At 45.9% G+C, this 25,894-nt stretch overlaps 1 protein-coding gene across 1 annotated transcript in view; it reads right to left on the bottom strand.

Moving 5' to 3' along the window:
- NOTCH2 (notch receptor 2) overlaps positions 1 to 24,646 on the bottom strand; it is a 77,937-nt gene extending 53,291 nt beyond the window's left edge. Inside the window, 7 exon segments of the mRNA XM_036387377.1 lie at positions 3,871 to 4,105; positions 4,107 to 4,207; positions 4,876 to 4,995; positions 4,998 to 5,063; positions 5,066 to 5,133; positions 14,833 to 14,914; positions 24,547 to 24,646. Of these exon segments, the coding sequence (XP_036243270.1) occupies positions 3,871 to 4,105; positions 4,107 to 4,207; positions 4,876 to 4,995; positions 4,998 to 5,063; positions 5,066 to 5,133; positions 14,833 to 14,914; positions 24,547 to 24,628 (754 nt within the window). The 5' untranslated portion in view covers positions 24,629 to 24,646.
- Between the last annotated feature and the right edge of the window lie 1,248 nt (positions 24,647 to 25,894).

The raw sequence follows: 25,894 nt of genomic DNA, 5'->3' as shown, positions 1-25,894 counted from the left end.
CAGCCTGACAGATCGCTTCCTGAACAAGCCCTTGGAATTCCCTAGGGTCCTTATCTTAGTTAATGGGTAAATATTTTGATGGATAACAATGAATAATCACTTTCCCAGCTAAGAACTTCCTCTATTGACTTGTTTAACATTCCATTAAAGGTTAGTTGCCAAATGAAGTCCTTTTTTGTCAAATATTTATAACTACTAGCTCATTCTTATATTCAAAGGAGTTGGTAATGCTTCAGGTTACGTCTCCTACAAGGAATTTTTTTCACTACTACACTGTTATGATTGACCTAACATGCTCACTTGCCTACAATCCCGTTTCTACCTAAATCAACAAAGCCCAGAGGAAAAATGATTAAGCCAAAAGGATAAAAAATGATTTATTTTTTCCAGATAGATGCAATACCAGTACTGTATATATGTAACTTCACTTGGTGCTTGCCACCAAATGCTGACTTAACACACATGACTTCATGGATTACCTAATGCAGGATTTGTTTGTGTACATCCACAAGTGACATGGGAAACTGGGAATTTTAAATAGCAGCTGGACTCCACTGTACATAAACAGTACTTGTGTGACAGTAGGAAAAGCTGCTGTGACACACAGCTCCAGGTTCTAGGTTCCTCCTACTTTTTCAAGCTCTCATTCTCACCTATCTGTATTTACAAATAAATTAAACTCACTGAAAAGCTAAGAAGGAAACATCTACAGGAAACAAGAACCCATTTCAAGGCCAGTGCAGTAGTAGCCTATTTATGCCTAAAATGCTGCTTGGGCACAGTTTCTTCGAAGTGTGACTTTTACAGGTCACAAGATGCAAAATCCTATCAAAAACCACTCCAGCAGTTTGAGATGTAAGTGCCTCCTGCCTCTGTGGCCAGAACACTCAGCAATGGCAGCATCTTAAGGCAGCCCAGAAGGGCCAGAGCAATTCCATTTATAGTCACAGTATCATCGGCATTGCTCCAGTTCAGAGAGGGAGTCTGAAGTGGAATTTCTCCTCCATAATCTTGGCACTGTCCTCCAGAGGAGCAGGCCTTGTTCACATCCTCCCCAGGCGTGACAGGCACCATTTCTCTTCTCTTTCTGTTGACCTTTCCTTTCCAGACAGAACCATTTCCAACACTTCAGAAATTCTGCTCTGCACTAAGGGGGAGAGAAATGGCTGGGTGCCCTGCCTTTATCAGAGAGTTTAATGTAAGCATTTGGATCTCTCCAACAGCTCTCTTTTTTGCTGTTTTTCAAATGACTGGTTTAAAAAAAAAAAAAAAAAAAAAAAAAAAAAACAAGCTAGCAAAACAGCATGGCCAACTTAAACAAATTCAGGAAATAGAAAAGTAAAGGCTCTCAGAGCCACATTAACTCACCCCCACTATACACAGTGTAACAAGTCAAAAAAGACAGCTAATAATCCAAAATGTGTGAGGAGTGTAGGTGTGTAACTGTTACTATAGCAATCTCATTTCCATTTCCTGACCATATTTCAGCCAGCCCACACACTTGTCTAAGGGAAAATCTGCTCCTACTCAGTCTCGTGCCCTGTAAGAGAATCTCTAGAGCAAACTCATCAGCTTGACAGGATCAAGTCCTTCTAACTTCATCTTTCTCTCTTTCTTCCTCCCACCACACTGCTCCTGCATGAGGCCTTAAAGTCCTTGAACTGGCTAAACAGATCTGATTTTAAAGGAAATTCTGAATTTCTGGGCAAGACTGTTAATCCAGAGATACTTGGCTTATAATTTAATTTTAAAAAGATGCAAAGCAGAAAAGCAATAAATTCCTCCAGGGCAATGGTTAGTAAAACTACTCCATTTTCAAAGACTCTTTCAAAGCACTCTCCCTCCAAGCATAGTTAGAGTAATTGCTTTCAAAAATAATGATCCATCCTTCTACTTTTAGACTGACTTTGCTAAATTCTTCAAAATCACATGCTTGCTCAGACAACCCAGAAAGTGGTGGTGCAGACACTAAGGTTGGCAACACACATTTAAGGTCATTTGAGCCAACACCTCAAGACAAGGGTCTCCAAAAAGAGAACAGTTTTCACAAGTTCTAAATGCCCTTTCCACACAGACCTGTGACTCCAGATGATCCTCATGAGAACACAGCCACTCTATATTCATCCCAAGTAATGGGCAGCTGCATCTTTCACATCGGTAACAACAGAGACATGCTTAAGGGAAAAGAGTTTACTTTTCTAGATTACCACACACCAAGTCTGTGTGTGCCAAACTGCAATACACTCAAGTAGGAAGTCTAGTCAAAAGCATTTCCAAACACTCAGTTTCCCATGGAGTTGAATTACTCAGTAAAAAAAATATCAGCCTAAAAATACCCTGAATATGCAAAGACAACTAGTAGGGCCCTGTTGTCAGGGCTGACAAGTGGATAGGGAGGAGGACAGGATGAGACCAGCATCCCAACCAGGTGACACATGGCCACTTGTAGAGGTGACACAAAACCAGTGCAGCCCCTGATCCTGAGCTAGCAGGTCACCCCTGCTGTGCATGAACTCAGGGCAGCTAACAGCATCAGAAAACAAACAAATCAAAATTTATCTGGAGACAAAAAGGGTGGGTGAGTTGGAACTGGTATCTTGTTAGATTTAGAGGAACTGGAGAAGGAAAAAAAAGAGAATAGAACAGAACTTAGTGTGTCTTAGGGCTACAGATGGAGAGGGGAAAAAGACACGTGCATTCTTCAAACACTGAAGTTACCTGAGGCCTTCACTGATACAAAACTATGTATTTGTAGATGCTTATGCACATAGAATTTCACATTCCAAATGGGCATTATGAGATACCACCCTAATCTCCTTGAATCTACCTTGTAGACTGTACCTATTAGATTTTCTGACTCTAACTGGGTTCCATAGAAATTTGTAATTTCTGACTGCCTTCCCCTTCCTTCCTTTGTGTGTCCTGAAATCCCAGCACTCAGAAATGAGTTAATAGTGCAGAAGCACTACAGAGGTCCCCATCTTGCTGAGATTTGTCCCTCCCAGCTGACAGGGCACAGAAACCCCGAGAGGAGCTCTGGGGAGGAGCAGGCAGGAATGCAGAACCAAGGCTGCAAACGAAGCTCTCTGGAACTCAGTGCATCCCTCTGGGTGTCCAGAGTTGCCAGGGACCCTGCCAGGGGGCTCAGAGACCCTGGCACGCAGCCCAGAACACCTGTGGGTTTGATTATGACCCCTGGAGCAAATTACCAGCTTTGTATGAGGACCTGAAAGTCAGAGAAGTTTAACCAATGTAATAATAAAAATTATCACCGGGTGAAAAGGTAGATTTTGGGATTTCTAGAATGGAGGTTTTGGGGACAAGATGGAGGGACTTGGGTGTGTCCAGTCCTCCTTCTTGTTCTTCTCTACCTCCATCTTCTGCTGCTGTGATGCTGGCACTTTGGGATTGGTTTAGAATAGAGATTCACTGTCTAACATAGCTGATAGCTATTGGAAAGTAATTGTTAAATATAAATATATAATTGTTAAATATAAATATGTTAAATATATTTATTTATATTACAAACTACGTATAACATATTTATAAATATAAATAATAAATAAACATAAATATTTAATAAATATAAATGATATTTCAATAAATATAAATAATAAATAGACATAAATACGTTATACGTAGTTTGTAGTATATAAAGACAACACCACCTCGAGGGCAGTCAGAGTGCCACTGGCTGCCCTGCTGAGCAGACCTCGGTTGGGCAGAAAGAAAATTTTATAGATAAGACTTAATAAACAACTTCAAGACCGAAAACTGAAGAGCTCTGACTCGTTCTTCGGACGCACGGGCCGAAACAGAGACTTTTCACACATCTCGGGCTGCAGTTAACAGCTGAGCTCAGAGGCTCACCTGGCAGGCAGTTGCACTCGAAGGTGAAGTCGCTGGTCTGGTGGCAGGTGCCCCCGTTGAGGCAGGGCGAGGGCGAGCAGGGCACGTAGAGGCTCTCGCAGCGGGGCCCGGTGTAGCCCGGGCGGCACTGGCAGCGGTGGGAGCCGGGCAGGTTGACACAGGTGCCCCCGTGCTGGCACAGCCCCGGCGTGGCACACTCGTTCACGTCCGTCTCACACCTCTGGCCCGTGTAGCCCCGCCAGGCAGGTGCAGGAGAACTTATTTCCAGACATGGTGCATGTACTTCCATTGGCACAAGGTTGGGATGTGCAGGCATCAATCCACTGGCATTCCTTTCCTTTAGGAAATCAAGGCAGATTAACAAAAATTATTTCTGTAGAAAACAGAATCTCTTTTACACTGCCTCAAAAATTTTACTGAATTAAATCCTTACATTACTACAGGAAAACTGATGCCTGCATTTTACCCTATTCTATCTGAAATGTAAATGAATTTGTGGTTACACATGAAGCCATTTACTGGGTTGCAGCAAGATACGGAATGTTGTGATTTATAAAAACAACCTGAAGTCATACTACACACACTGACAGTCACTCTTCTTCTACCTCCCCCTCAAGAGTGAAAGGAATAAATTTCCATGCTTCCCCTCAGGCATCAAAATATTGTTTTCCCATAGACAGATTTTGCTGGCCAAATTTGCCCATTTTTTTTAAACTAGACTCTGAATTCAAAGTGTAACAGCCACTCCAGAGTAGTTTCTGCATTCAGTTTTCCCATGTGGACAACCCCACAAGATCCAAATATTTTTCTGCTTACGTGTAAAGGGTAGGGAGTCTGATTCCCTATTCCCCTTTGCTTTTTTTGGTCATGAAGTCATTTAGACTTCCTCTCATTTCCTGTGCCGCAGCTAGAAAACTTGAGAGCATATTAGAACTGCCCCAGAACATTCCAGGGTGAAGCTGTTCCCAAAGGAGGGGGTCTGGAGGCACAGATGCAGAAGCCCACCTGTGAAGCCTGGCAGACAGACGCACTCGTACGTGTCCTGGCCGTGGGGGTGACAAGTGCCCCCGTTCAGGCAGGGCTGGGACACGTAGCAGAGGTGAGATTCTGAGTACTGACACTCCTCCCTGTGAATCCTGGAGCACACTTGCAGGTTGGTTTTCCTATCAGGGATGCAGCTTCACAGGTTCCCCGTTCTTACAGGTATTGCTCTCACATGGGTTTCTGTACTGGCAGTAGTCTCCAAGGAAGCCTTCTCGACACCTACAAGAGAGGAGAAATTAAGTGCAGCAGTCCCACCTGAAGCTCTGCTGTTCTGGGAAGACTCCAGGAATGAGGTCCCATGACCACCACAAGTCCTGAAGTTTGCAATAATTGATGGTGGCACTAATAAACCTAAAAGGCTGACATCACAGATGTAACAGGGACTTCCTGTGGGACTGTCTCAAATGAGACCAAACTTAATGCAAATGGTGAAATTGCTCATTGCAAAATAAATACCACATTCAATCAGGGCTGCATCAAATGCAGAAGCTCGTTTTTGCACTTCCCTTCAAAGCTTCAGTAAAAGCCTAAGTGTTAAAGAACTGCTGAGAAACAATTCCTTGTACCTACTCCCATTCTAACAAGCACCCTTTTCTAGAAGAAAACCAAGCAGTTTAATAAGGCATTAACAGCAGGTATTATCCATCCTCCCAGAATATTTATAAACATTGTAGAAATGCAGTGTCTGGGGACCTGGAGCTCTGCAGCAGCTCTTTCTGCACAAGGCTCCCGTGAGACAGGAATACACTGTTATCCTCACGCTGATAAGTGCATCTGGGACTGGGACTGCCTGCAGCCTGCACTCAAATAGCAACACAAGCACTGCAGTCAGGTCTCCCACGCCCCTGGCGAGCACCCTAACGACAAGGTCATTGTTCCTCTGTCTCCCACAGAAAAACGAGTACACACACACTATCTACAGCCAGGGCAGTATTTTATACAAAGATCTCCAACTGCAGAATAATTGCAGTTACTTCTCTCTAACCTAAACTTATGTCAATACAGTCTGACTACGCTTGTCAGCTGTAATCCATCTTTTGGCTGGCCTTTGTACTACAGATTTACCATTTAACTTCCAGAGACAGAGGATCCAGGCAAGCAAGCCTGCAAAGCCCACCTCCGTGGCCCCCCCCAGGTCCATTGGCTTCTCTCAGGTAGCAGAAAGCTGCAAGGGTACACTCTGGATAAAAATAACACACGGGACTGTCCTCTTGCAGCTCTTCCCCTAGTGCACAGCTGCCTGCTGTAACTGTGAGTAACCCAAGAGACAGCCCAAGAGAAAACGTATTTCATAGTGAAAAAAAAAACAGAGATGAACATTAGATATGCTTTGTTCCAGATCAGGAAAGGGGTAATTATTAAATCAGTGAGTTACTCATATTTGAAGGGAGGAGATTCCAGCTGCTAGAAACACATAAAGTCTCTAGTCTTCAAGCAGGAATGTAACAGTAAAGAGGCTGCTTTTTTCCTTACAAACTTAAAAGTGTATGGTAGATTGGAGGAAGAAAAAAGCAAAACCACATCAACAACAACAACCCCCACCATCAAAAAAAAAAAAAAAACAACCAAAAAACATCACAACAAAACCCCACAACTAACCAGACAGGCTCTAAAAATTAGTGGAAAAAACAAATGGACATGAAGTTATGTTTATCAGGATCCTACAGGAATCTGCCTTTGTTCCTATGCTATTCAACACTTCTATTGATTATTAACAATGGAAAACATCAAAGCTGGTCAAATATGTAGGTAGGAGAGAAGACAAGTGGTTGATAGAGAGCAGCAACATGCTTAACAAGCCAGTCAGCACCCAAAATGCACTTAAACACTGCAAAGTTACACAAAACACATAGGGCATCCCCCCCAAACCAGAAAAGGGAGCTGGGAACAACATACTTGCTCTGAGGATTCCTAACAGCCAGATAAATGTGAATTCCTACCATGACAGTTTGGCCAGGGATACTTTACATGTACAAATGGCAAATACCAAGAAGGAATAAATGAGATTATGCTACACCTGATAAATGCTTGGCACAGCCACTACATCAGTGCTGGTGTTTGCTCTTTAAGAGAGAAGAGCTCAAATGAATTAAAAGAAGCCAGCAGTAATGAGTAATAGAAAACTCTGGCACAATGAAAGGCTCAGGTGGCTCAGTCTATTTAGCAAAGGGAAAAGGGAACAAGACAGTTAATCAAAGCTCCAAGTGTCCACTGTGAAACACAGATTTAACAATAATTCCCATTCTACAAGATCTGGCATAACAGAACTGGGCATTTAAAACTTTAAGCTAGATGAATTCACTTTAGAAATAGGGTAGTATCTTTATTTTCAGACACAGACTTGTACACAGTCTCTCAGCAGCGGAGAGAAACAACTGGAAGAACGCATTTAAGGTTGTAGTGGAATTTCTCCATCACTCATGCTTGTTTAAAAGAAGCCCAGGATTGGCTGTTTCAGGGAGAGTATGCACGCTAGTTCAAACAAAGCTATTCAGAGAGGTTATTATGCAAGTTATGCAAGGGGCCATTACTAGATGACCACAACTGTTTTTTCTCATGTTAAAATTTATTAACTAGCTTTAGCCATTTGTCTAAAGCAGGAAAGTCATACCGGCAACAATTGTAATTTACCATTGCCCACACCCAAATTAGGCTCCTTTCACCGTACCTTAATACTTTCAACTTCATGCCCAAGAGTAGACATGAAAGGAGAGATTTTGCAGGGCATGGCAGGATTAATAAAGTCACAGAAAGCAAATCCTGAGACAGCAGCAATTCAGAATATCCTCTGCCTCCTGTGCCATGCTCGGTGCAGCAGCCCAAGGCTGTGGGTCAGCGTGAGCCACAGCCACATCACACGAGAGGCAGTCCTGGGCTATTCTGAGCCTAACCCACACGGGCTATGGGCTTCCTTTAACATCCAAAATCTCGCCTTGCTTTGCCAAACGCCAGCGGGCTGCAGCACGGCTCTGCAGGATCCCCCCGAGCTCTGGCAGGCAGCAGGGACAGCTGTGCCAGGAGCTGGAGCTCAGCTCAGCTCCCACGGCTCCAGAGCTGCTCACGGAGCTCTGCCCCTGCTCAGAGCCTGCCTGGGCAGCCACGGCTGAGCCAGGGCTCTGGACATCCCTGTGCAGCCCATGGCTGTGTCAAGACAAGCTGAACTTCAGTCCCAGAGCCTCACAAGTCTTGGTTACAGGGATTTCCCCCAGTTTTATCACTGCACCAAGCTCCTCAGATAGCACATCACACACATCTGTAGCTCTCTTTACCATGAAGGAAAGAGCAACAAACCAGAGCAACTCACCTAGGCCATCTCATCAGAGCCCCTCCAACTCCACCAGCAAGTACAAAATAAACCAAAACACACCTAGAATTTAAGTGCTGAAGTGCTTTTTCATTGAACAGCTGTAAAGCAAAACAGAAAGTCTAGAGGAACCTCTCATGTTTTGTCCAGAAGTAAATAAAGCCCCAAAACATGTCTTCTCTCCAAGCCCTAACATTCAAGGACACTGGAAGGGGCATTTGGCTGTTGCCCCTAGACAAGAGAAAGAAGGGAGCCTAAACACTGATTAAGAGCATTGCTGGTATGAATGAAAAGGAAAGCTGAGATATGTGCTCTGAGACAACCATCACCCACAAACAAACAGCATTTTGTACACAAATGTTCTGGTACAAAGTTGAAGAGCTCTCCAAGACCAGGCTTGTTCTGGTATCTTCTGAGGCTAATCAGAAAAACATGGGGGAGCGCTCCCGACAGGGAACAGCAAAACCTCTTTTAACTTCAGCTCTTTTCATCTGGAAGGAGGAACATGCCTGCCCATGGAAAGATGGTAGGTCAGGTATCCATGGCCCTTGTACCCACCATTTTGTTCTCCTCCTGGAGAAGTGCCTGGTCACAGAGTGATGCAATTTTGCCCTCCAGCAATTCAGTGCAATCCTTTTTGAATGTTAAAGAACAAAAAAACCTACAGTCCAGATTTTCAACCATGTCTCCCGTCATAAACATTTCTAGGCACAAATACTAGTAATTTAGTTCTAAATGTTGGTGAAGAAAAAACTGCAAATATTTGCTCTTGATTCATGTTGGGCACCACATCATTTCTCTAAGAACAGAGGCAAACACTGAAAACATGCAGTCTAAGTCCAGACTTTTTTATAGGATATGATTAAACTCAAGGGCAGTTCCAGCTTCCCACCACCCCTGCTCTGCTCTCATCCCAACCTACTCTTTCAAGTTCTCTTTAGAGAGGAAAAAAACCCCACTTGTCTACAGAGCAGCTTAAAATTGTAGCAGCTTGTGTAAGCTCCAAATGACATGATCAGAACAGGAAACCAAATCTTTTCCAAATAAAAGCCACTGTTTCTCCTCAGTTTTCCATTTAACACTCAGAAAAAGAAACAGGAAGATGAAGTTTGTTCTGGCACTTTCTGGAAGCACACGAGGTCTCTCAGCCTACTTCAACAGGAATTTAATCTTTTAAGAACAAATTTCACATAGAACTTAATTCAAATCATGATTTCTGAAAGCTAGAGAGGTTGAAATGGGAAAATGTCCTGTGGGCTGCATCAGCTATGCAGCTGCTTCTAATTAAAGCTTCTCCTTTACTCTCTCTGGGCTACTTTCCAGCACAAATACTTTAGAGCTCAGCCTTTTTTTTTTTCCCCTCCTCCTTTTCAGCTCCAGCCTGCATTTGCCTTAGCTCAGGCTCTCATGGAACTAAACAAGAGACGTAGAAACAAAACAAAGGTATTTATCCAAATTTGAAGTATCCACAAACCCAGAGAACTGCATTCACTCTAACAACCTAATGCTGCAAATCAAAGTAGAAGACTCACAAAAGCTGTGCTTTTGGTTCTTCTGCCACAGAACTACACCAAAGCTACCTTCCAAAACTTAGTTCTCTCCTGCTTTCAATGGACTTCTGGAAAATATGTCTGGTCTGTTGGAAAAACTTCCTCATCTGCTGTACTATGTCTGCCTGGGCACATTCATGAGACAGCCTCTTCAAATGCACCTTATAGACAATTCTAACCAGACTTCCAGATGTTTGATTTTCATGGGAGTTTTCTACTCAGGCCCATGATATCATCTGGAGATGCACAGAAGAAAGCAGATGGTTTTAATTTAAAGGCAAAGGGAAGCATGTCCTTGTAGTCCTGCCTCTCCCCCTCCAACCCAACTCTCCTCCACTTTGATTGGAAGATGCTTCATCGAAGAGACTAAAAAATTCCCTCTGATGACTGAGGCGAGAAGGGTCCCAGCTATTCTGTCACAGATCTTAAGCAGACTTCCCTCTGGCTCCCGTGCTCTGACTCCCACACCTACTCCTCTTCTCAGGAGGCAGAACAGGATTCTCTGGTTCGCTTTACAAACGCTCCTTCCCAGGTCTCAAGGCGCCCATTTATGCGTCATACCCTGAATGCGAGCGCTGGGATGGGACGGCCTCCCTGCCCTGCCTTTAAAGCAGCACTCAGCTATTGTTCCCAGCCCACAGAAAGTGGCTCTGCAGAGAGCCACTCCACAGTGCAGCAGCAGCAGCCACACTCTGAACACACAGGGTTTAATTCAGCTTTTTTTGCCCATCAGAGCTCTGAAGAGCTTTTGGTGCGCACAGGTAACTCGCAATAAAAAACTGTGACTGAAAATCACTACTCTGTTCCCAGAATCTTGGCTAGCTGTGCTGTACTCTCCCCTTTTTCCTCTGCCCTGGTCTCAAGGGTCTCCTTTAACTTCTGAAAGGAGACAGAAGGAAACAGAAAAGGGCAGACCATTCTCAGAAAGGGACAACTTCTCAACTTCTGCATTTAGCCTCTTGTGGAAAACTCTCAGACCTCATCCTGCTACAAGGTCTCCTATGGGTATTCCCCATTCATTAGCCTAGGAGTGATCAGTCTCTCGAGACAGATCTCAAGCAGATATCAGATGCAGTCTCAGAAGCAGGTCTGCGGTCTTGGATCTTGCCTTCAGCCCCAGAAATCCTCTTAAATCAAAGCTAAATTCATTTATGAAGGTCCATCTTGAAGGAAAGGTAGGCCAAAAACCTTGCAAGGGAGTTGAAGTTACTGTCAGCTGGAATTAAGATAGAATCCCCTTACTGCCATGCCATTGCTGCTTTGAGTTTAGCATTTTTTGGAGGTCCTCCCGCTGCCAGTGTACACATAAACTGCATCATGCTATGGAAAAGGTGCATAAACTTCAGCACACGGTGAGAGAAACACTGCTCACTGAAGAGACAGGGGCACACAAAGCTGTACAAACCCTGGCAGCTTGGGGCAGGAAAGGATGTGCTGCAGGAGACTGTCCTCTTGGCACTCCATGTCCCCATTTGACTGAGCACAGCTCAGGGTTTTTACACCATCAGGAGTAACAGAAGACCTCAGTGTTAAGGCAGCACTTGGTTTCACAGAGGTACAGCTATCCCTTCTGGATACACAAATTGCAACAGTCCTAGAGGTCAAAAACTCAGACCTCAGAGCCTGCCAAGCACAAGAAATAGCAAGGCCCTAAACCTTGCAGCACCCCTATGTCAACTCCCTCCCCACTTCTGCTTCTCTCCCTGGCACAGCCTTGCTTCTGCTCCCTGCCACTGGGGTGGGAAGCTGGGAGAGGCCACAGCTCTGGAACATGGGGATATCAGTCAAGAGACCCTCTGCTCTTGGGCCCTGCCCCATTCCAAGCAGAGGCACTGCCCCATCCTGCACCCACCTGCAGGGAGCAGATCCTCATGCTCAGAAAACAGCCACGCCAAGATCTCTGCTCTGCTTGTCCTTGAAGCAGCTCCCTGTGCCCACACCTTCCTCCCCAGCCTGCTGCAACTGCAGAAACGCTGCAAGCTCACAGCTCTGCCCATGGGCTCTTCCCACCACCACTGCTTCCCAGTCATCCAGCAGCAGGGAGACAAGAAATTGCTTTGCTGTGATGGTCACGATCAGCATTGAGCAATGAGGAACTGTAACCCTGCTTCTCCTTGGATATGAGAGGATACAAGAAGATTCCTTCGTGTTTGACACTGCAGTGGGTAAAAGGCTGCCTAGAGATGCTTTGAGGGGAAAAAACTTCACCCACTACGACAACAAAACACCCATCACAGTGCAAAGCAAAGCCAAACTCCAAACTGAACCTGCCTTTTGTCAAAGCAGGACCAAGAAAGCTTGGAAGGACAGGTCCCCTCCAGTGCTGCTGCAGATACAAACATATTCTGTGGAATAAGGCCTGCATCCTCACCATGAGAGTCACTGAATGAGTGCAGAAAAGAGCTCTCACACAAAAAAAAAATCCTGTCTTTGGAAGATACAAACACAGGAATGTGTAATTTTCTAAATATAAAATCAAGGTCAGAGGAGGTCAGTAACTCTGTCGAGCAGTGCCACAGAAGGACAGCCATGGGCCAGCAGCGTCACCAGGGGAACAGAGCTGCTTAAAGGGCACTCACAGCAGCAATCTGATAAAGCTCAACCCCAGCTTCCTTACAGGGGTCACACTCACTGTTCCCATAACAGATGCCAGACACACCACCATGAAGGTTTCTCAGCAGAAAACCAGCCTTCCCTTTTAATAGAGGAGATGCTACAGGATGTTCAAAGGAAGCTGCTTCAGCAACATGCTGCCATCCACTGCTGGGCCAAATACCCAGACTAGGTGTTTTCTTATCAGTGCTTACTCATATCTTATCACATTTGGTTATTGCTGATGCAGGTTCTCCCTCAGCAGTTCACCTAGGAGACAGCAAGACTGACGGGATGGCCTGACCACACACTACAACAAACAACTCAGCCAAGAGGAGATACAGAAAGAGGAAGAGAGCCAGTTATAATAACTTATTGCCCAGTAAAGGAAGTACTGCAGATAACTTCAAGAAAGTGGAAGGGGTGGAGATGCTGCTAATCATTGAGAGATCCTGTAGACTTAGAAGCCAAGCCACTTGCTTTAGTAATAAATTCAGTTTCCTAAGCAAAACATTTCTACTCTCACAACCATCAAAAATTCAGAAAGTCATTTAGGTTACTAAACTGGAGAGAAAGTTCCCCTATTCAGAGTTCCTCATAGTGCAGGAAAGAAAAAAAAAAAGTCAAAACCAAAACAGGATGCTAAGAATCAGCTTGCTAAAGGTAGAGACTCCACAATTGAGGTGGGTTTTGCTACTTTGTTCCTTCCTTTCTGCAAAAAAAGTGTTCTTGAGCCAGAACTAAAAGGCACTTACTAATCTCTGTATAGAGCTCTTTGTTAGCCTTTCCAGTTAATACAGCACCTGCAAAGGAGCTGAGCTGTTTCTTGAAGGAGGGGTAGGTTTAAAACCAGCAAGAACACTTTGCACAACAGGGAGGAAGGCAACATTATTATTGTAAATGTGTGCGAAAAAAAAAAATGTAACACTGGTCAAAGCTGCCATTGTAATGAGGGAAATGCGTCAAGATCTGGACTGCACCACAAACAGTGCAAAGTTAATCAGATGAACCAACAGAGGCTGTAAAAAACAATTGCTAAGACATGGTTAAGAGGAACATGCAAGCTGGAGAAAATGTCCCGAGGAAGGTAAAAGCAGCAGCAACATCAATACCGGTCTTGTTTATTACCTTTATTGTGACCTACATACTTTGGCTCCAGACTAACATGCTTAAGGAGACACCAGAAAGACCTACAGAAGACACCTATTTCTTGTTTCAGTCTCAAGATAGAAGTGAAAAGCAGGAAAAGTTCCTGCTCTCTTTTTAGAAGGGCAGCTTCTTTAAGCTGACATCAATATAAAAGCCTGGAAAGGAAAAAAAATAGGAACCAGCAAAAATTAGAAATTTTAGAAGAAACAGGGAATAACAAGTTACATATTTGCTTTTCTGTGGCCTTTCTGCACATCAGGTATTGATCTGAACCTGAGGAGAGCCTCCAATTAGATTATGATTTCCCCTTTGTGTGCCACAGGTGCAATTTCAGTACATCAAGCTCTATGTACCACATTAATAGAGAACTAAAGGTTGTGGTTAGGGAAGATGGAAGTGTAAAGAAGTGTGAGGAGCACAGCTCTGTGTTAGCCAAGCCAAATCAACAGGAGAAAATTCACTAATATTTAAAGAATGCTGGCACTAAGATAATGTCTTAGCATGCTAGAAAATGACACAACTTGAACTGATGAAGTAAACAACCTCTAGAAAATAATCTGGTTACTGCAGACGTAGTAAATTAACCCAACCAAACAAAGAGGATTAATTTTTTGGCAAAATAGCACTTTATTAAAAAAAAAAAAAAGCTCAGTACTGCAGTTTAAAAGGTGAGCTGCATTTAAATAGATGTGATGTTCTCCAGATAACATACACCCTGCCAAAGCTCCTGCTGATGAGCTTCCCATGTCCCATGCGGCAACAAAGTGAAGATGGGTGTCAGCATTTACCAAAATCAATTTACAAGATGCAAACAAATGTGGATGTTTGGTTGGGGGGTGGTTGTTAGTGTGTTTCAGCAACTCACACGTATTACTTGTTCTCAAGCAGTAGAAGGCAATTGGCACACTTCAGAGTGCAGAATAGTTCTGAAAACCCTCAAAAATATTTAAATTGAGGCTGGAGCTCTATAATGTAAGGTGAGCTATTAAGATGGGGAGCAAGTTTCAACTTAGCTTGTGGGTCTGGAAACAAGGTACAGACTTTACCTCTATGATGGGTTTGGCCTCAGTTCCCAGCCTAGTGCAAAGAAATCCAACTGAAAATATCCAAACCCAAATACTGAACAAGAATCCCAGATCTCCTACATTACAAAAAGCTAGCACATAAGAACTAATGCATCATAAAGAATCACCAACTGTGCTAAAACTGTTATGCTGAAAGAACCCTTTAAGAAAATCTCAAAAAATCACATTTCCTTTCTGGCTAAGGTCCTGAAGGAAAGAAAATGAGTAATTAAATTGATTAGAAATGAAACCAACTTACTTGCAATATCCTGTACCATTTTGATATGGAATGCACTTTCCCTCATTAACACATGGCTTGGAGTCATCCATACACTGCAGAGCTGAAAGAAAAGAAAAGAAAACAACCATCAACCCCATAGCTACAATACATGTCAGGTCAAAGCTTCATTAGCGTATTCAGGGGAATGAAAACTTTATAGGACTGGAACAAAAACAAAGACACTATCACATAGTTGAATTTCATCTCTGGCAGCATCAAAAGAGCCAGACTGAAAGAAGAATCAAATACAGATTTGTTCATCAGGCAACCAAATCTTTCCAGAATTTCTTGAAGGTGGGTTTTCAAAGCAAAGTGAGCAGTAATTTCAGCAAGCTCCAAAGACATTCGTGTTGGCACCTGCATACTTTGGGTTAAGTGTCCTCAGTTACTACTTTCTGATCAAAATTCTGGACTGAAATTCTCTGAAATACAAAGCAGCTACTCCTAAGCCTTCTTCCAGAATATTTAATCTGAAATCCCTTCCTTCTTTTTTACTGTCTCTAGGGGTATACCTGGCACTGAAACAGGGGCATCTGTCCCTCATGAGCTGACCTGCTGATTGTCACCAGCAACCCAGAATTTGCTGCAACAGGTACTGTTGTGGCCCTCTGACTTCAGGCAGAATTGTGTTTGCAAATTAGTGGCAAACACCAGAGCAGTTGACAACTTTCAGCAATGAGTTTGGTATTTCTAAGGAGATTCTCTGTAACTCGCACTTGATGTTTTTGCTGCTGTGTTTTTAAAAAGGCATTAAGTATGACACAGCTCAGGGCCAGCCAGTTTTTTACAGGAAGCTCTAGTGAGGTCTGTCCTGATGGAACCTCCAGCTCTGGCAAGTGCTTTTCCCTTCACAGGGACCTGAAGCAGCACTCCAAAGTGACCAGAAGGGTGGGAACTCTGCAGGAGCAGAGCGCACTTTGGAACCACAAAAACTGAGCCATTCCACCTAGACCACAGCCTGCCATTTGAATTGCACCAAACTACCAGATAAAGCTCTCAGAACCACATCAGCTGGGTCCTGTCCTGAGCTTATCCACAGACCAGAAATCACAAGCTCTTCCCAGCCTCCAGTTCTGTCTCCTAGCCTCAAACTCACACCCTTCCATGCCTTTACAGATCCCCTTTCCACAACCTTATTGCATTTGGGAAAGCATTTAGCCAACCTTAAAGGCACCTAAAGACATCAATAATATCCAACCACCTAAACTGCCCACTTGTCAGCCAGCTGTTGGAGAGTTGACTGCCCCCCTCCCTTTTTTTTAAATAAAGATGGTTTTCCTTTCCTCAAGTGGTACTAAATTTTCAATACAAACTCAGCAAGGGGCATCAGGGAAAGCTGATGCAAACCACCACCGAGGTTGATGTGCTGGTGACTAAGGAATGGGGCTGGGAAGAGTTAACACAGCAGTCCCACTAAGCTCTGCCTGCAACCCGAGCAAATTCAGTCCAGCAACTGGACAGCTTGGAACAGACTCTGCTTCTGCAGTCCAGGGCTTGAAGTGTTATTTCTCAATAACCCTGAGCACATAAACAGGTCACACGCACTACGAGGCACTACAGGAACGTTTCGCTTGCAATCCCTATAGAGAATACAGTTAAATTCAACCCAGGGAAGAGTATCAGTGTTTCCCACAACACAAGTATGCTTGCTGCTGTTTTGATTTCTGAAACTTGATTTCTGAAAAAGGGGCACTTGGATGGCGCTGCTTCTGCAGAGCTCTCAGGAAATGAACAAAATTCCACTCTGAGCCCCTTTCAGATAACCCCCAGGTCAGGGTTACCAAGCGACAGAAACATTACCAGGGATTGTGCACGGCATTCCCCCACAGCAGGCAGGAACACCCGGGCTGACTTGCACCTGTCTGACAATTTCTGTCCCATTTAACCGCAACCTCCACACGGCTTTGACTCCAAACTTCATCTGCTGCTGTCTACCACGGCAGCAGCTTGTTTTCACAGCAAAGATTAGCTCTAGTTAGCAGGGCTGGGTTACACCGTGTCCAAGAGAAACTGCTCTGTGGCCAAGGGAAAGTGCTGGGATTCCAGGGACTCCCACCACCCAGGGCTCTCCAGGGAGCTGGAGGGGGGTCAAAGTGAGCTGTGCCACGTTTCAGAGAGCCAGGAGGGGAACCAGCCTTGGTATTCTCATCTCAGCACCTTGAATTTCCATTCTTCTCACACCAATCGAGCGAGTGAAGCAAATACTCAGAGGATTATTTCTTTTGTGCTCGTGCTTTCAAACACAATTTTGTAATCTCATCGAGTACCCGCGTCCCCAGTGAGAACTGAGCGGCCAGTTGATTTTGTAACCCACATGGTAAAAGCTTAACCAGCACTTGGCCAAAAACACCTTCCAGCACAGGCACACAGAGGGGAACAAGAGCCTGGCGGGGTCACAGGAAGGATCCCAACCAAGGATTCCAACTTGGTTTGCTAGAGGCAAATACAGACACAGCAGAGAGGTTTTAGCAAAGTAATGATTAATTTTCCTGGGGTTTTTGACAAATTATTCCCACCTTGAACTGCTGTTTAGCAGGTCATAAAACTACTACCAGCCTTTAGAGTTCTTTCACAGAGACAATGGGATATATTTTCTCTATAGTAATTCAGAAGTGAAAGAAGCTAAGAAAACAAACACAAAAATACTTCATACTTTTTTGGCTTCAGACTGAATAGACATGCTTTGAAATGCAACTACAGCTGAAATGAATGTAAATGTAGCCATATTCTATATTAAAATAAGTAAAGAGTCATGTGACTTCTCTTGGAAAAAAAAAGAAATCACAAGGGAAATAGAAGACTACAGTTCTCACAGTAAAATTAGCATTTCTGTGCACAAAGCACTGTCTTCCTGTATTTCACTATATCTTTCATAAAAATTTCACAACACATGCAAAACCAAGGCATTTCAACACAAATCACTTCAAAAGCTACTTCTCTGCTACTCCACCATGTTGAGATCAAGAGTCAAAAGTGCCAGAAACTACCTTCTACCTCAGCCAGCACAAAAAGTTTGTTTTGCTGCATGCATTGTGTGAAGTGGAAATACTCTGGTGTGTGTACAGCATGAGAGAAGGCAGCTTTGCCTTGAAAAGATAAAGCCACTTTTCTAGAAGCCATATATAGACAGCATCAGCACATTGTCAAGGCTCTGACAGCTGCTTTTGACAGTTTTCTTCTGTGTTTAACACAAACAGAAATGCTGAATTGTTGGTGGTTTTCTGGCTTACCATAGCCTGCCAGAAGGTAGGTTAGCCTCATGAATTTTAGGCACATTACAGGGATATTGGGAAGACACCCCCTGGTTTTCAAGAGACTGATTTCTCCTGGAGAGGACAGGTCCCGCCAGAAAGGAGCACCCAATTTCCAGCAGTCACTGCAGCCAAGGCTGAAGGACTTCTCAGGAAAGGGCTCCTGAGTGCAGACAAGATGAACTCTTGAAGTGACACCACCCAGCCTGGAGTCCATACCAACCCTTGCCTGCACTGAGATGCAAACTCTAACCTGATATTTCACATCCTACCAAGACTATTTTCCAAAGCCAGAGGGAAAACCAGATAACCACTGCTGTAAAATGAGCACAATATACACTATAGGGAATGCTGGAATTTTCAACATCCAAATCTGAAGCTCATAACTGGGACACAATTATGACTAGATTTAATTTTTCTTTTTGGCTAAAGAGACAGTTAAAATCTAGGGGGAAAAGAAAAGTTTTGTTTCTGCCTCAGTGTTCTTTACGACACCAAGATGATCTGGATGTTGTGATTTGGTTTCCACACGTCATCTGCCGACTATAAATTCAAATATTTCCTGGGCTATAAATTTAAAAGAAATAGTGTAGGATTAAGATCAGAAGCTGTGTCAGAGTTCAGCTTTTGAGAGAACTTTGCAATAGGGAACTCAAGCCATAACCAGAGCAAGTCTGAAAGGGTTTTGTTCTAACTACCCAAAGGAAAGTAATGCCAATAAACTCCTTGCCCACAAGTTCAGAAAAAGTCAAACAGAAATAGATTCGAAAAATACCAAAACAATTAATGCTGTGAGAAAGACATTATAAAGCTGATTTCCTGTAGCTTTGTGGTTGATTATCCTGCATTTCAGAAGGTGCAGGCTCTGGCCAGAGGTTTTATTTTAAGTAAGGGGAGAGCGATGTCCTGGCAGAGCACACAGCCGAGCTGCTGGTACAGCTTTCTCCAGGGAGGACACTACATGTGCCTCTCTCCTCTTTCTGCCCAGAAATGTTTCATCATGTTCATAGAAACTCAGAATCAGAACCCAAACCTTTGTCCTACATGGTTAAAGCTTGCCCATAGGTTCAAAAGCTTTCTTGTGGGTGTGTGTGGAAAACAACCTACTTGAACGTAGGAAAAAAGTCAAGCTAAAAACGTGTTTAAGACTAGACAGAAAGTAAAGGACAAAATAGGTTTCTATAACCTTTATGCAGGCAGTGAATTTTCTGTCTTGATTGAGATTCATGAGAATCAGGCTGTCAGTTCAACTGTGCTAGCCATTATGTGTGAAGGGAGAGGAGGAAAAGGATTTGGAGCCCTCAAACAACAGCAACACAAGACGAGGCATGGAAAATCCCAGCTCAGGGATGCTTGACAGAGGTGGATCGGCTCTGAAGAGGACGACATCAGCGTGGCCAGAAACACCAGTTACACAACAAATCAAGGGGGTCTCAAATTCCAAGGGAGGGAAAGACAGCTGCTGATTCCCTTCAGGAAAAACAGAGCGTGAAGAAAGCAGTTAATGCTGAAACATGAGGTACATTCTGCAGGAAGGTCCTCCTTGTGCAGAAAGGGACAAAATGCTTCCATAGCAGCACAACACACAACTGCTGGAAGAGCTGGTAAGGAGTAAGCAGCACTGTACATATGGGGAGAATACCCAAAGATAACCAGATTTTGGAGGAAAACCACAAAGGACTAATTGTGCTGCTCACTAACCTCAAGAGATTACAGCTCCAGTGAGATTATATAGCAGGGAAGAAACCACTAGTAAATACCAGCTAGCTGAAAATAGGAAAATAGTTTGGTTTTTTTTTTTTTTTTCTGAAGAAAAGATCATCCTATGGCAGGCACATGCAGGGGGAAGGAAGCAAACTGGTAAAAATCTTCACTGTGAAAAAGCAGTAAAGCCTTATACCCAGCTCAGATTTAGAAATCATCAACATTTGGGGAATTTAAACAAGCTGACCAGTTAGCACTTCACACACTGAGGGTAGTAGTTAAAGACAAAGCTTGTCTACAGGGCATGGAAACAGTCTGTAAAGTGAATTGCTTTAATCAGATTAAGACATCTCCACTGTTTTTACACACAAAAGCCTGAAATCAATTGGATAATGCAAGACTCATCAACTGAGAAGCAAAGCAGAGCTCAAAGAAGTGTGAAGGCACTCAACCAACACCCAACACCTTTTGGGAGAAAAAACTTTAGTATCTAAACTGGTTTCCTTCACTAACACTCTAGACAAGTGCAAAAAATTTTGAAAAGAAAATATTTAAGTCGATTTCAGAAGAACAAGCCTGTAAATATGAAGAAATTAATCAGTTTTGGTTTGTTTTTTGTTTTGTTTTTTTTTTTTTAATTTGAGGATGCCAACAGCCAATCTGACTACACAAAGCTCTTGGACATGCAGAACCTCATGCCCTGCCATCATCTGGTTCAAATCTCTATTCCAAACACCTAGGACCAGCAAAAACTACTAACTAATCCTCCTAAGAACAGAGCTGGGAACCATCCTGTAGATTCACAGGTAGAGTTGAAGTCTTTCATCACTGGGGTCTTTGGCCCAGGAAGCTGCAGGAACACTGATATGTATATCAGATGCAGCTGCAGTTCATGTGACACTGCTGCTGCTGAATAACTATAGATAAAAACTCCCATTGTGATAGATACTGAATTTAGGATGAACTTGTAACACAGTTTGAAAGACTGTCAGTCACCATGCTCTCCATCTCCCCACACAGCTACCGCCTTCCCCCATTTGCAGTTTTCCAAACAAAGCCAAAATGCCTAAAATCCAGAACTGCAACATAAAGCACTTAGTTAGGAGGGAAAAAAAAAAGTTTTCAACAAAAAAATGTAGGGAAGGCAATTAAAGAGCTGAAGAGGTATTGGTGTTTCCATGGCAATCTGGCAGGCGGGAGCCATGCTCGCCTCTTCTCCCAAGTGTTCCGTCATTCTGCAGGACTAAATCTTTATTAAAGTGAACACTGAGCATGTGTGCCCGTGCAGAAATGTTAAATCTTTAGTAAAGTGAACACTGAGCATGTGTGCCCGTGCAGAAATGTTAAATTATATTATTAAAGTGAACACCGAGCATGTGTGCCTGTACAGAAATGTTAAATCTTTACTAGAGTGAACACTGAGCATGTGTGCCCATACAGAAATGTTAAATTTTATTATTAAAGTGAACACCGAGCATGTGTGCCCGTGCAGAAATGTTAAATTTTATTATTAAAGTGAACACTGAGCATGTGTGCCCGTACAGAAATGTTATCCCAGCGCCTCCGCAGCCGCGGATGGCAGAGAGCAAGAGCAGGGCTTGCTGCATGGAACAAACAGCAGGCACCCGTGCCATTCTGAGATACAAAGCTCTTTTTTCATCCCCATGGCAGTCTAAAAAAAGGACATGTGCCCTAGGAACAGACTATTTTCTAAACAGAACAGACGATTATTTCTGCAGATCTCAGATGACCCTGCTTAGAATGATATAAGCACTACTTCTCCTAGACAAGCCTTCGACTTCTGCTGGAGAGACGATTTCAAAACGAATTCAGAGAAACTGAGGGCATAAAAAATCCACAAAATTACTTTTTAACACGTGCTTAGGAAAGCTCTTTTTCCCACTATGTGGATGATGTTCCGCTAAGGTGTCCCAAAGGAGGGATGACAATAACCACTGTATCATGCTCCACTGAAGAGTCATTAGCCAAGAGTACAAACTCAAAGGAAACGATGTTACACCTGGAGCTACTGCACAGTTACTGTACTACATGTACAGTTACAATAACTGCTTGGGCTTGATGCTAAGTAAAATACATTCCCAGAAGAAACAGGCTGCCAGAGTCCTGCTACTGCTTTTCCATCTACTCCTGGGCTCAAAGGCCAGCCACCCATACTCTCCATGGCACAGACACCAGTTTTGGAAATGGGAGAACCCAAACAGGATCTACTGAAGGGAATCACCCACTTATTGCAACAGCAGCAAATAATTTAAAAAAAAATAGGGAGGGAAGTAGCTGTGGAAGTTGACAAAAACCCAACCCATCCACTGAAAGACATTCAAATGCCAAATGCCACCAGAGGCGTGAGTCCTCCTTTCCCAAGGATTCAAGTCCTGAGAACGGGAGCAGGAGGATCTTCACGTATTTATAATCTGACTAAGTGATGCCCTGCAGGAAGTGATGCGAGTGAGCCAGATTTTCATAACGCTCCCTTTTGAAAGTCTAAATCAGCATCTTTGATAAGAACAAATTTGATAGATGGCAACACCTTCAAAAAAATCAAGTCGAACTTGCTCTCCCCATAAGCAAATCCATATCAAGCAGACCAGCACTGTCAGCGTTATCTGAAGTCCTCCAAATTTCACCGGGTGAATACTAAGGAGCTCACACTGCAGTCCACGCCAGCACAGCACCGATTAAAGGTGGATTGTAACCTGTTAGAAACACGGCTGGCAGGCAGCGGCAGCAGCCTGGTGAGACACAGCACCAGCGTTAACGACAGCGGGTAATTAGGGTGGGCTTGACAGCCGGGCCAGAAGAGAAGGGAATGGTTCACAGCAATTATCGGGTAAGTATCCTCACCAAAAGCGCAGGTGTTGCTGCCCCACCCCAGCTTACTGCACCTCCAACTGCAGCCCTTTGCAAAACTAAACTGGAAAAGCGAGTTGCTGCACCATGGGGCTTGCATGATGAGACAGGGCTGAGCAGTCCAAACCAAAGCGCTCCGTGCATCCAGGAGCCTCCTCTTTATTGACCAAGAGGGCTGACATCAGGTACCTGCCCTCTCTTGCACAAGAGCATCAAGCCAGTTGAATATGCACCCGAAAATACCCTTTCGGTGACTTCATCTTTCCCTTTCCCATTAAATCAAGCCACAGCTCCCACTCCCAAGGAGTGATACTGAGCAGATGCAGGTCAGTATCTCACAACAACAGGAGTCACTTTCAGCCTGGATTTGTCACCTCTGCCGACCAGCCTTTGTTCAGCACCAGGAAGAGATTTCACCCACAAAAGCAAAAAATTTCGGCAGCCTGGGAGGACCTCAGCCACCTCAGGCGAGAGTAGCCAGGCAAGTGACAACAGGTGATGCCACAGCTACTTCTCCCAGCCCCTGAGGGAAAGGGGCCAGCAATAAGCTACTAAATTGTTCCTATGAAAGTACAGTTTCACTAAGTGGACACGACATTTAGCCTTTGCAAAATTAGTGTTTTGCCATCTTAGTGGACTGTGTAAGCCATTTCCAGAAATGACGGTGTTACTATGCACCACAAGTCCATGCTACCACAAAAGCATATTTCTAAGACACCTACCCTTGAAAGACCCTTTAATTCTCCTTTTGAACAAACCTAGCCAAAATACATTTGTGAAATAGCTTTTTTTTCTAAACTCCAACCACCTTCTTGCAACATATTAGCAAAACTAAATCGGCTTTCAGAGGGGATTACTGGAAAAAACCCCAACAACATTTCTCCCAGGAGACAAATACTGTCCATTTTTAATTTGGCCAAATCAAAGTCAAAACAGATCGATTGGCTGACCCAACTATTCTGCATCCAAACCAGCAAGAAGTGGTTATAACGCCACATTCAACAATTTCCACTCCAAAACCATACTGCACAACAAAAGTACTGAAAATAGCAGTCTTGCTTGCTCATCCCTAAACGACTTCCACTAATACTTTCTCCCATCGTTGCACTCTTCTCAAGTCATCTGAGGAGCAGTCTAACCTCTCAAGAGTAAAAAGAAGGAATGAGAAGGCACGCAATCAATCAATGACTGCTGGTCCTCGATAGCTTTAACGCGGTGCCAGACCGCACAGGATTTACTCCGGGAGCAGGAGCTGCTGGAAATGCCATGAGATAAATCTCCACCAGATCCCCTCGGTTACGGCTATGAACAAGCCTCACACATAATGCGAGCGCCAGCGTGCAGGGGGAACAGTGACCAAAAGCGGCACTTCCCTCAGATGTGCACACATGGCTTTATCGCGCCCGGACTGATCGGCAGCAGCGGGAGGAGGAGGAGGCGAGGCAGAGATTCCCTGTGTGTGTGCAGGAATGTCCCCCGCACACAAAGCTTCGCGGCGCAGGTATGCGAAGCGCCGGCCGCCGCGCACCCTCTCCTCCCGTTCGCTGCCGTTCCCGCAGCTCGGTCCCCGGGCCGAGCGCATCCCCGGCCGGGCAGCGCGGGGCGGCTCCCGGGGGCTCCGGGAGCGCCGTTCCCACGGGGCTCAGCCGCCGCCGCCCCCGCGCCCGCCCGCCCGCCCCGGGGGCCGCTCGGACAAAGCGGCGGCGGCCCCGAGCCCCCCGCGCGATGTCACCCGGCCGCGGGTGCCCTTCCCCGGCGGCAGCGCGGGGGAGGCGAGCGGCGGAGAGCGGCCGGTCCCCCCCGCGCCGCCCCTCGCTCGGCGCCCCGCCGCAGCCTCCCCCCCACCAACCCCGCGCCCCCCGGCACTCACCGGCGGCGGGCTCGGCGCGGCGGAGCACGGCCACCACCAGGGCGAGGAGCGCGGCGAGCGCGGGCCCCGCTCCGCGGGCCATGGCCACGGCCGCTCCCGCCGCCACCGGCTCGGCGGAGGGATCTGGGCGCCCGCCCCGCGCGGAGGGACACGGCCGCGCGCGCCGCCCCCGCTTCCTCCGCCGCGCCCCGCCCCGCCCCGCGCGGGCCGCCGGCAGGGGGCGCCCGACAGCGGGAATGAGGGGCGGGAACGGGGATGGAGCGGGATGGAGTGGGGATGGAGCGGGAATGGAGCGGGAATGGAGCGGGATGGAGCGGGGATGGAGCGGGAATGGAGCGGGATGGACCCGGGATGGAGCGGGATGGAGCGGGGATGGAGCGGGAATGGAGCGGGATGGAGCGGGGATGGAGCGGGAATGGAGCGGGATGGACCCGGGATGGAGCGGGGATGGAGCGGGATGGAGGGGGAATGGAACGGGATGGAGCGGGGATGGAGCGGGGATGGACCCGGGAATGGACCCGGGATGGAGCGGGAATGGACCCGGGATGGAGCGGGGATGGAGCGGGATGGAGCGGGGATGGAGCGGGATGGAGCGGGGATGGAGTGGGAATGGAGCGGGATGGAGCGGGGATGGAGCGGGAATGGAGCTGGGATGGAGCGGGGATGGACCCGGGATGGAGCGGGAATGGACCAGGATGGAGCGGGAATGGACCCGGGATGGAGCGGGAATGGACCCAGGAATAGACTTAGGAATGGACCGGGAAGGACCCGGGGATGCACCAGGAATGGATCCGGGAATGGAGCGGGGATGGACGGGGGAATGGACCCGGAGATGGACCCGGGAATGGAGCGGGGATGGACCAGGATGGACCGGGATGGACCCGGGAATGGACAGGGGATGGACCCGGGAAAGGACCGGGGATGGACGGGGGAAATGGACCCGGGGATGGACCTGGGAATGGAGTGGGGATGGACCAGGATGGACCGGGATGGACCCGGGAATGGAGCGGGGATGGACCAGGATGGACTGGGATGGATCGGGGATGCACTAGGAATGGACCCGGGAATGGACAGGGGATGGACCCGGGATGGACCCGGGAATGGACTGGGAATGGAGCGGGAATGGACCCGGGAATAGACTTAGGAATGGACCGGGATGGACCCAGGGATGGACCAGGGATGGACGGGGGAATGGACCGGGGATGGACTGGGGATGGATCCGGGAATGGGGGAATGGGGGAGCGGGGCTGGACCCGGGGATGGGGGAGATGAGGGCGATGGGGACTGAGGGGCCACACCCCACCCGTGGGGGTCACGGAAGGGGGGAGGCAGTGGGGATGGGAGCGGA

The sequence above is a fragment of the Molothrus ater genome, chromosome 9 (genome assembly GCF_012460135.2).
Source record: "Molothrus ater isolate BHLD 08-10-18 breed brown headed cowbird chromosome 9, BPBGC_Mater_1.1, whole genome shotgun sequence".
Classification (NCBI taxonomy): Eukaryota; Metazoa; Chordata; class Aves; order Passeriformes; family Icteridae; genus Molothrus; species Molothrus ater.
The sequence above is the reverse complement of the archived record's forward strand: the minus strand, read 5'-3'. Positions and strand labels throughout refer to the sequence as shown.